The sequence below is a fragment of the Topomyia yanbarensis genome, chromosome 2 (assembly GCF_030247195.1).
Source record: "Topomyia yanbarensis strain Yona2022 chromosome 2, ASM3024719v1, whole genome shotgun sequence".
NCBI classification, from domain to species: domain Eukaryota; kingdom Metazoa; phylum Arthropoda; class Insecta; order Diptera; family Culicidae; genus Topomyia; species Topomyia yanbarensis.
Window position 1 is genome coordinate 75837145 of NC_080671.1, and position 12691 is coordinate 75849835.

A 12691-nucleotide genomic window follows, 5' to 3' on the forward strand; every position below is an offset into this window, starting at 1 on the left:
ATACATACGTAAGGCATAATGGACGTTAGGTATAATGGACGATTGGCATAATGTACGTTAGGCATAATGGACGATTGACATAATGTACGTTAGGCATAATGGACGATAGGCATAATTCACAAAAATATAAAAATAACCGCAAGGCTTTCGTTATTATAAAGATTTCGCTTGTTTTTGTCAGCTTGGAAAAAAGGACGCCTTGCTATACCATACCTTCGCAAACTTTAGCGAGATATTTAACCCTTGCAAGTGTAGTTTTGTTTTATTTTTCTGAAGACGAAACGAAGAAAATATCGCTTCATTTAAGTCAACAGCTTGGGTACAAGCACATTTCAAGCCTCTTACACCCAAAACAATTTCCCAATGCAAAAAAAGGCATTACATCCTTTCGTGCATATTCCGAATTAGAATCATGCCTTCTTCGCATTGTAGACCAAGCATAGTTACTGCATTATACCAACACAGCTTGATTCATGATGAAATAAATTGATTGAGAATACACGCTACCATATTATCTGCCCGCATGTAAAAGTATTAGTTGGTTTTGCTTGCTGAGTCTGAGTGGTGTATTCTATACAAGAATACCTCTGTGGTGTTTGTAAGAACTTCTGTCTTCATACACTGTTACGCTTTTTTTGTCTGCAAACAGCTCAATTCCAACCACACTAAACGCGTGAACAGTTTACGTTTACGAGAGTGTGTGATATACGCGTTATTTTCCCATAGCGAATGACTTGCCGTAAAATCATCGCTCTCTCATTCTATGCTTCAGAGAAGAGTGGAAGAAAATGATTTGTGCTCAGATTGATTTGCGATGATCGTTGACCAGGGCAATGATGTGCGCTCAAGAGGATGACATGGCGTCATATTGGCGTAGTCAACATAAAAAACTTTGTTTGTAACAAAATTAATGAAATTTGTCTAAATACAAACGAGAAGCGCTTTAGATTCGATCAAATTAGAGAAAGTGTGCATTGTTTTCTATTGTATACTGCTACTGCTATTTGTTAAAAACATTTCAAGCGATTTTGACGTTGTCAAACTGACCCCCATTGATCGGTTGAAAAACGATGTTACCTATAGAGTACTTGACAATCTGTAATTGTATTAGTGTGTTCAACGATTTGTTTTCCTCCACCTGTCATAAATTCTGATAGGTGGAGGAAAACAAATCGAAAATAACTTTTCGGTCGGATTATTTGCATTGTAGATCCATACCAGCCGGTATTGTACGTCTCCGAAATAAGTTTCAACGTGATACAAATCATTTAAACACTATCATAAATACTTTTTACCAGCGATTTCAAACGTTTAAATTGACTGACAGTTTTGCATATGACAGCTGGAGGAAAACAAACCTCCAAGTAGTGTGAGTAAAATCATTTGCATAGAACTCTATTGAGTTCTACAAGGTGACGACACGAATGAACTTATGATGAATGAAGTTCATATTTGACAATTCTCGGTGGTTTGTTTACTTTGTCAATTGCGTGAAAGCGAGTGCAACGGGTGCTCATCTGTTACATTTGAATTCATGTAACTCCCATGTAAACAAACCACCGAGAATTGTCAAACAAAGTTCATCCGGCTTATTTTGTGGGGTTATGTCGGTTGATGTAAAACCTAATTGTCAAACTCTGTATGTGGAGATAGGGATACCAGTTACATGTGTGCGCTGGATTCGCATGTTCGGGAAATAATACAAACTGAAATGAGTAACTGCCACTGCTGCTCAAAAGTGTAAAACCATGCCATCACTGCCCTTATAGTTTATGATACTTTGAACTTAAATACTTTTACTGCGAAATGCTGATATGATATCACCTGAAGGTACTGTTGATATGAGGAATGCCAGAAATGATTGGCGGACGGCTTCTATCAGACAAATGTTGAAATTTGTTATCCCAATGTTCCCATATAGGTAACTTTCTCCTATGTATAGTGCGCTTAAATAATCATTAATCATTATTAACATTTATGAACCTATCTAGTGACTAGAACTCGCATATCTCTGGTAAATTTAGGGTTGAGAGAAAGCCGAAAGCTCGATATAAAATCAACACATAATCATCACCCACACCCCATCAATTCGATGATGCTATAAACTGTTCTCTCCAATATGCAGATGTGATCAGTAGAGAGGCGAAATGGAACAGGTCCTTGAGCGTGTATTAGTATTTTTAGAGCGCACAAGTATCCGAGTGGAGCTGTCCTTTACATGTGTATTAGTGAGGAGTCATTTCAATACTAATATTCCGATATCGTTAAATTCACTAATACATTGCCAACTGTGGATTTGTGTAAGTTTCTGTGGTGTAATCGCCATTTAATGCATTTTTGTCCCGGACCAATATCGCTTTCTATGCATTATACCAGTTACAATGCAAAATTCTCATTAGAATCATGCTTATTCGCATGTAATTCATACAGCTTGCGTTTTGGGTGTAGATGTATTACTAATACAGTTGCATCCAAATATTAAAAAAAAAAACAAAATAATTAGTGTCATGTACAGAATCAACATTAGACTACGGATTCTATGTTCGTGACGATACCTTTTTCGTTTCGGTAACTCGTCACAGTAGGGGAGACTGAGGAAACTTGATCCCCTTTTTTATTTTTCAGTCCAACTCCGTGGAATGATAAAATACTATGTATTTTTTTGAAGTTTTATATTGTTTCTAGGGATGACTAATAATCATAAAAAAATTACTTGGAAATATTATACTGGACATGAGGTATGAGCATTGCTGGAAAACAACAAAAAAATAGATAATTCTTAGATTAGTGGAGACTCGATCCCTAATTTGGGGACACTTGATTCCTTTATGAAAACGTGTTTAAAAGAGCATGTAGGGTAATAAGCCTATTTTTGCCCTGTTTCTACTATCATCCTACCCATCTGAAGCCTTTGGTTGGAGCAGCGTCTGCCATCTTTGCTCAACGCATTGACTCAAATGGTATTGTGATACTGGGGGTACTCGATTAGAGATTTTGCTGCGCTCAAACAGAAGATTTTCACCATTCTCAAGACATTTTTGTTATTATATTAGCTCTTAACAAAAGGCGAATGACCTTAACGTTAAAACCTCTATAATCGGAATAAAAAAATGGATCTTAATAACAAATCAAAGAAGCTGAAATAATAAAATTATTGTAGTAATAATGTGGTACCCTTCTTAATAGGGCAAAAACGGGTACATTACCCCATTCAATATTATAAATGGATTGTAGTATTGATTAAATTGTTATGATTAGATATTGTTATTTTTGTTCCTACATATTACGCATCTGTCACCTGATTTTTGTACGAATTCCCCAAATCTCCGTGCAATTATTTGAAAGCTGTCTTTATTATGGTTGAGGAACGTCAAATGTGGGATGAATGGTTGCTACGTATATTGTAGTAAACAATTACAGTTATGTTTCTTTGCGATGAAGCGTTCATTTTTGACATTTTTTATGACAACAATGACTTCAATTGTTCTGGTGTGAATTTGGTTATTTTCAGTGGTGTGTATGAAGTATGGCGAAGGGGATCAAATCTCCACGAATTTGAAGGGATCAAGTGAATCCATAGCATCTATTTCAGCAAACTTTATGAAAAATATAGTTGAACAAATGAATCAGCTCAATCATAACGTATTCATATAATTGACATTCTCCTGTAATTCTGTATGTAAAAGTAGAGTATGTAGTGGGTGATTTTATCAATTTTATAAAAGTTTGAAAATTTGAAAAATAAATCTTCTTCAGTTCTTCTGAGACTTTTTTTTAAATCGGTAAAAATTCGGTTACACAAAAGTCCAATTTCTTTTTTCTGTGTTAATGAAATTTACGTTTGGATAAAACTACGCAACTTTATAGTATATTCGATTAATGTATTCTGATCCGCCTTTGAGTTACAATGATGGGATCAAGTCTCCCCGGGGATCAAGTCTCCTCAGTCTTCCCTACAGGATTAAACTTTCTCTAATATCAAAGAGTTTCCATAATTCTATTTGTGATGGCATCGAGAATACAACTATTGTGCTTCAGAATATGGGAGACAATCAATATTGAACCAGCAATTTTCGCATATTCGTTGAATGAATAATAAAATGCATCATTCTTTCCTTCATGAGCTGTTCTTCAAGGTTATATATTTTCTTCTTGAACAATTTCATCTTGCATTAATGAAAAACTAATCTAAGTTAACCCTTACATGACCAACTTTTTTCTAGTATTGATAGAGTTCAAGAAACACGAAAAATCCGCTTTGAAAGATGCTTCCTTTCGCAGTGCTGGAAGCTGCTCAATATTTACCTTCCGGTGCTCGACACAATTCTTCTAGAAAATTTTCAATATTCTATATGCTAGGAAAGATAGTCGAAGACGGTCCAAATTGATACGTTTTATCAGTTTTCAATAATAATGGAAAATAATGAAGATATATCAAAATTTAATTTATCAACGCTAACTGTAAATATATCTGGTAGTACTGCTCCAGCAGAGTTATATCAGACTAATAGCAATAACTTTAGTACTTCTAATAGTACCAGTTACTGGTCTTACTCACTTGAATTTCGCCTAAATCAAAAGTTTTAGCAGTTTAAAAACGTTGTTGATTACAAAAATTATGAGCATGAAGGGCTTGATGTGCGTTATTCATACCTTAATACAAAACAGACCGATTTTAAACCAGAGTATTTAGGCCTATTTTAGAGATGCGCAATTTGTTTATTCGTTCATTCGATGTGCATTCGTTCTCAGTGTTTTATTTTAGTTAAGCTTTTTTGAGGTATTTACAATAGAATAAAATGTTGTCTATCAGCTTCCATAGTAATTCTACAACTTCAAAAAAAATCAAACATTTGCGCTCTTACCACCGGAAACGTACGTGCCTAATGTATATTATGCCCAACGTCCATTATGCCTAACGTACGTATGCCAAACGTCCGTATGCCTTAAATATTTATGCCTAATGGGGTACACCCGTATCTTACTGAAAAACTATACAAAATGTAATCTTATGACTCCAAGACAGATAAACCGATCAAAGTATCCTGACCAGGGTTGTTAACGTTGAATTCAACTTTACGTCGATAACGATGAATTTAGCGCCATTATCGGCGATGATTTTTACGTTAATTTTATCGTCCTCGTCAACGCACTTCGTTGAATTCAACGTTAGCGTTATCGGAAATTTTCGCGTTGAATTCTATTTAAAGTATTTTTTTCGTCAGAGAAATTGCATAATTTATTCACACGAATTTCAAAATTATATTTTCTGTAAGAAGGTATATTTTTAATTTTATTTAATCTATAGATTTTAAAGTTAGTTGTTGGGGCATTCATAACGTAGGCATAGAACCAATGCAAAAATTCAAATCGCGCGATCTCGGTGACCAGTGGATGTTTCCTTTGTGCAAGTCCACGTGCAATGGCAATCGATCATGCAACCTTCGTGCCCCATGTTCATCACATGAATATCAGGTTGCGTCATACTATTGAAAATATACATCGGCCAGAGCAGTGTTATTTGTTTATTTGTTGTACCGTCACCAACAGACCCCTTGGCCCCAATTGTGGTTGCTTAACCTATTTACATTTTAGAATAGACATTATTTTGGCTTTTATCAAATTCCAGGTTGAAGTCAAAAGCCCAAAGATCACACCACGTACTAAAGCTCTCCAATTCTCTCTGATGAAACTTGCCATCGGGTTTTTCTCGCATTTGTCGAAAAAATTTCATGTCGTCGGCGAAAGAAAGGCGGAGTCCTTATAACTTGATGTTGACGTCATCAAAGTAGAGGAATGATAAAACTACTCGGCACTTCTGGGCACTACTGAAAAGGTGTGAAACTGCTCAATTCATTCAATTATGCAAATAATGATTCTTAGTTGTATTGTGCCCTTTTGTACGAATTGTTATTGTTACATATTTCGAATGACGTTCAATGCAGTCAAGGAAGATGTATAAAGCGAACTGAGCTATGTACGCTTCAAAAATAATAATAATCCTACATTTTCATAAATCGCAGGAAGAACTTTCAATGCTTTTCCTTATTGAAGTTTGCTTCAAATTGCTTTCAAAGTGAAACATGAATATTTTGCGAATCTATAAATATAAACGGCACAAATTATTTCAAGACCAATCGTGTATGATAGAGAACCGAATATAAAATACTGTGGCCCATAATTTGCCTTAGCGATTGTCGTTTATCCGTAAATTGAGGTTATGAATTCAATATGGGTGAATTTTAAATTCATTACTTCGCAACATAAAAACGTTTTTCATGGTAAATTTCCCATAATTCAAAAATTCACACGAAGAGCCTATCTTCGGAAGAGATGTCAATATAAAGCATTATTTGAAATCCAAAGTTTCGTTCATTTCTCATTTAGTAAATTATTAAATTCATAAAATATTTGCCGGTATCAAAATTCTCAACAATCTGTTTAGATACGACGAAGCTACTGCTTCAGGAGTGTACTCAAGCTAGATTGATTGCTGTTAAAATGTTGATTGCAAAACCTTTGTTTCGTTCCGAGACTGTGGCAGACCACATTTGCAATGCATTTTCTTTCCAATTTAAAAATAAAAACAGTCAGAAGGAACGCTCTGCTGCTGATATTTTCATGCAACAATACGAAAGACTTAGAGGAGTTTAGGTCTATTTGATAGAATTATTTCGTTTTGCAAGCCTCACCCGTATTCATTTCAGTGGTGATATGGTCTCTTTAATTAGATTTCTTTAGAAATATTTTAGTTGCACTCGTGTTTGGATCCTTTTGGTAGTCTGGTAGACCAAGGAAAATCAAGTTGTAGCCTTGTTTTTTATATCTAACATAATTACGGCCCGGTATGTCCATGCGTTAAGGCGGTTCAGCATTTCGACTTTAATAGAAGTAGAGAAATTTTCAAATTAAAAATAGATTTAAGTTATAGTCTGTACAAAAAATCATTGATTCGAAGACAATATGTATTAGATATCATAAGCACCATTCTATAAGTGCTCGAAACTGTAAATCAACGCAAAATTGTCGTTAACGTTAACGTTACATTCATCGAAGTGCGTTGACGATGAACGGTGAAATTAACGCCAAAATCAACGCCGTTGAATTAAACGGAAAAATTATCGATTCAACGATATCGCGTTGAAACAATAACGTTGAATTCAGTGCATTAACAACCCTGGTGCTGACCTTTTTTGTACGCTGAGAACTGATGTGTCCACTACCAGGGGGCTCCGTTTGTGAGCTTTTTGGTGTGGGGGTGAGAGGCTACAATAAAAAAGTGGCCCGTAAAGAATTTTCATTAGCTTAGGCAAAGTATTTCAATTGTATCTGCATATATGTGAAAAACTAAATTACCTGATCGGTTCCCTCTAGCACGGTGACGCACGAAAAATTTCAAAACAGTCGTATGACAAATGTTGCGCATAAATTGGTATAGAATGTTTATGCATTTCTGTAATTTCTAAATTCGGAAAAGGCACCGCCGCCCAACTAACCGAACCAATCCATACCCCCACACACACCAGCAACTAGCCAGTGCGCGCGGTGGTCACGGTGGCAAACATTCCCAGCACTAAGCCCTCCGGAATCGAATGAAGCGATCTCGATAAAACGAAAAAACGCTTCAATCTTGCTCGGCCCTGAAAGGAGTGACTACCAGCTATTGAATTGCGCGGTCCAACCGCCGCTCCACCTCGGCTGTCCGTTTGTTTTTATTGGATTCGTGCCTCGCCGCCGCCGCGATCTGTAGAGCCGCTGCTGGTTTGATTTGATGTGTGCCTCCATACGAATACCATCCAGCACCGGGAATCAGCAGCAAAGCACAACTTACACTCCGCCTACAAAAATGTTCGCTTTGATGGGCTTTTCCTTCTGAAGAGGCCTTTTATTCGCTGCTGGGGCATTTTTAAGAGGTGATATTTCTTCCGATTTCGTATATATATCCCTGCTTGCTGCTGTTGATCGCCGCTGAATGATACATGGTCTGGTAACATGTTATTAGAGGAGCTCTGGTTTTTTTGCATATACATATCTATAGCAATGGCGTGAGCGAAGCATCGTAGAGCCAGTATTTCATTCCGTACTGTTGTTTTCCGGGACGGCCGGAATGATAGGCGTAATCGTTTTAATTTACGAACTTTACACGGAATTCACCCCAGGGACTTTGGTGATTTGTGAACCGTTGCTTTGTTGAGATAGAAACAACTTATGCTCAATTTGAAATTTATTACTATTTGTTGGTCTAAGGCTCTTGAAATGTTCATTTTGGGAAATTATTTTTTTCGAATATTAATCAAAAAGCTTCTCTCAAAGCGGGATACCTTTTTCTAAAGTATATAATTACTAGTGAATTTTATTACTTTGCATACATTTGGTTGTAGCCACAAACAAAATCACCATCCCTTAATTACAAGTAATTGTGAAAAATCACATTCGAGGCTTTCGTTGGAATCTCCTGATACGGTTGCTAAACTTTTCGTAGATAGGAATCATTGGCCTCGTATCATCGGGACAGCTAAGGGACCAGTGGGACCCAGCATCAGTCTTGTTGTTCAATGGAAACGTGCTTGTGAAAACCGAAACCGGTGCTCTTCCCAGCTGGTCATCACATTTTCCAATCTAAACTATGTTCGTGAAGGGGGGGGGGGGGGGGAAACAGGTATTTTATAATATTGATAAATTACAGTCAAACTCTTCCGTTGACCAGTGTGAAGATTGGTCGAGGTTTTTATTTCAACTCTCTCCACACCTACCGCTCTGTCGGACACACCAAGGTACCATCCCTTCGAACAATATCGACGAGTGCAGATATATGAAGATAAATTTCCCCAAAATTTCATCCAACCCAAACAGTCCGAACGAGTCCTAGTGGTTTGCTCCAATCTGTTCCGAAAGTACCACCCTACCCCTAGAAGCGCCCAAACTCAACAACTTTCGCTCAATATAGAAGCAGAAAATTTTCATTTTTGCCCACTTCTTTTCTTTTGTTTCTTCCAGACGAAGGCGATGATGGTCTCGAGCAACCGGAAACGAAAGATGTATTATCGTCTGGGTCAGCTAGTCCATCATCAACACATTCCCTGGAGGGTGCTTCACCGTTGCATTTAGTGGCCGCAACGGCCGGGTCTGCCACACTGTTACGAAATCAAACACCACAATCATTACCATCATCAACAGCAGCAGCAGCAGCAGCAGCATGCGCAACCAGACAGAAAGCATTCCTAGCACCAATGCCGGAAGCGCCTTCAACGACGACGAATCGGTCTTCCATAGTTGATTCGTCCACCACATTGATGGATCCGCTCGACGATGTAGAGCACCGAATTCCTGCCACGCTGATTCACGATCCTAGCATAGAACGGTGAGTGAGAAATAGTTTTCACATACATACAACATGAAAACCTCGATGTTGGATTTCTGTTGAACTGAATGAAATATTTTATATGGCTTTGCACAAGCTTGGACAGTGTATCCGAGAACTGCAAAATGATGCGCATCCTTGAATTCTTTAAAATTTTACGAAAAGCCTTGCAACATGTGAAACTGTAGCGGAGAAAAGGTTAATTTAAGGTGCAACTGAGGTAACTTCAAAAAGCGGCCATCATTGGAAACGAAAAATCAGCTCTTTTCGCCAGTGGTTTTCAACCGGGGGTGAATTCACCCCCAGAGGTAAATTAGACTATTGAATTATGTGCAATAAATTTAAACTTGTTAACCTGACATTCCAATCGGATATTTGTATTTATATATTGTTGCAGCGTGTCAAAAATTGAGATACTATCTGAGATGGCTCAGGAACATTTTTGATTGGGAAATTTTGGCTTTCATCCAATTAAAAATCTTTTTTTTTTGACATGATGAGCATAATTTCTATGAACCGCGAATGAAAAGCCTCAAAAGCTCATTCTGTGACAAATGTCAAAGTAAGCTCAGATGCTAATTTTAACATCATCTGAATAATTCTCGGGAAAATGTAATGGAAAGATATAAATCCTACAACTGTTGAAGCCTCACTTGATACGGTTTAAACTAGAATACAATAGTAGTATTTGTACGTAGATGTACACGTTTCTTGAAAAAAACTGTAAGGGGGTTAGGATAGGGCTTTGGGATAATTTGATACCATATTCCCATATTTTTAATTGCAGCGAATGGCGACCCGACCAGAAGGAAATAACACAATTATAACTCATGCTGATATTTTGTTACGAAAATTTTTCTATCAAATTTTGTTATAAAGTTGAAACCGTTAGGTGTTAAAATAACAAAAATTCTAACAAAAAATTCTCTACGAATATCACATTTATAACAAATGTTGATAGCAATATAACACGATCATAACAACTTGAGATAGCATAATTGACCCCAACATAGCTTGTATTACTTATTGTATTATGTCAATGATTTTAGCGTGCACGTCTAAAAATAGAAATCAAGAAAAATAAAGCATACATTAGGGCGCTTTTTGCTTTGGAGCAAAAAGCTTCACGCAGCAAAAGCTTTTATAAGCATTGTCAAATGATTGCATACCTACTGGCTGATTGTTATTATGAGTATATGACACGCATATTATTATTTGTCGATATTGCTGCTTTGAACCTGGGTATTCTGAATTTGATGGGGAAGTTTCCTGCATGAACCAACGACGTTGTTTTCGACTGAGGTTTAATGTTAGCACAATATTCCACGCATCCGTCAAGGGCAAAACGATTATAGATGCAGAAGACGTTTCTAGAACGCACACATTGAACCTTGCCCAAGCCTAAGTGCTGTTTGTTTTCCTTGTGTCATACGCTTTGCTTTTATTCAGTTTCACTCACTAATACAGCTGCCTGTATGACGATAGACTGAATAGCTTTATAATATCTTTTCAGATTAGGAAAGAGGGGCTATTTTTAGATTCTAAATAGTGCGCTTTGGCGCTTCTCTTGTACGTTAACGTGTTTTGCATGGTTTTTAGAAATAATGTCGATGCGACATGGTAATATTCAGTGGATATTTTACGTAAATTATTTTACGAAGAATACAACAAATCTTATTTAGGATTCCGCATAGATTCAAAGCAACAAATGAGTTTTGAGGTTTCAAAATAAGTCTCTTTTGGGGATTTGTTATTGACATTTTTGATATGGGGAAGACTAAAGAAACCAGTACAATTTGATTTCAATTCGCGTTTCTTTATTTCATTTGGACTGCTTGATACTTCCTGCATATTCTTCGAAATAAGTTTTATAGGAAAATTATAATCTTTATAGAAAAGCTCTTTGATAACTTCACGTTTTCAAAGCTTTTTATGATAATGTCTTTAATATTTAAATCATACGCCTCCTACTCGTAGTTATGTGTCCGAAGAGTGTCTCAGAAAATAGGAAATGTCATCTCTTAATCCAACTGCGACCAAGTAAGTCAATCAAACACCTCACTGACAAGTTCTCCGACCAATTGCATCTAAAACTTGTCTATACTCAAAACGCGGAATTTTGAAAATCCTAATAAAAAAATCAAAAGCTTCGAAAATGCGCTTTAAAAAGTTGAATTACGACGCATAAAAAGAGACTTCAGTGTATAAGCAAATAGACTGTCATTTATGTAACCGTTAGCATTCAAAGATAATTGTGAAAGAATATATAACTTACTGTAACATCATCATTGTATGCGTACATTAATATCATATTATTAATTCAATGATAGCACCAGAAGATATAATCTTGATATAAGTTTTCTTGCATTCCTGATCGGTATATCATAAAGATAACACAGAGAGTAATAAATATCAACATGAGATATAAATTTGATAGTTTTCTGTTATGATGTTCTGATCGGGGAATGACCCACAGAGGTTAAAACCACATATAAACAACAACAACAACAACAATTGCAGCGAATCACATATTTTTTCAGTCTTTAATTTGAAAAAAACCCTAGAAAGTAAGTGGAACATTTTTGGTTTAGTCAGAATACGAGAAGTTGGGGTTCTAGAGCATTGTGGTTCATGTAAAATTTTACCACTTTCTCGTGCAAATATCTCTATTTTAAAAGAACGCAAAACCTTCCGATATAAGAAGACGAAAGAGAGCAAAAATCAAAAAATAAAATAAAATGGTAGAGAACTAGGAAAACTATTTAAATTGTTTATTAATCAGATATGTAAAAAATCCAGCAAACGACAATAAGTCAAAAAATAACATCGCTCACCTCCGCAAAATAGATAAATAGATTAAAATGCCAATGGGAAGTATAATACAGGGAACGGGCATTAGGGTGGGACAAAAAATAGATTCCACCTCCGAGCAACTTTTTGGGTACCATTTGGGTCCTAGAACATCTGTGCAAATTCTTAGCTTGATCCCTGAAACTATATTTTTGCGCCCACAAAGTTTACATGGGATTTTATATGGGAAAATTAACTTTCACAAAATAATTCCTCCAGGAGTCGCCCATTGCTTCCTAGAAATAAACCGTTATGTGGCTTTTGTAGGAAATTTAACAAAGAAACAAAGTTTCGAAAACTATGAAACGATCTGACGCTTGAGAAAAAAAGTCATTAAGCTGAAACCAATTGATGCTCTGACGATTGATAAAATATTCATTTTTTCTAGCACCACTGTTGTTGGTTGTCCAATTATGATCTTATCTTAATGTGTCTAAATCATTTATTTATACTTTTTAGCCACTTCGCAAGAGTTTTGAG

General features: G+C 36.3%; 1 protein-coding gene across 1 annotated transcript in view; it reads left to right on the forward strand.

Annotated features, from left to right (window-relative positions):
• LOC131679535 (uncharacterized) overlaps positions 1 to 9365 on the forward strand; it is a 380378-nt gene extending 371013 nt beyond the window's left edge. The window contains exon 3 of the mRNA XM_058960276.1: positions 8998 to 9365. Within this exon, the coding sequence (XP_058816259.1) occupies positions 8998 to 9365 (368 nt within the window). The remainder of the gene's footprint in view (positions 1 to 8997) is intronic.
• The last annotated feature ends 3326 nt before the right edge of the window (positions 9366 to 12691 follow it).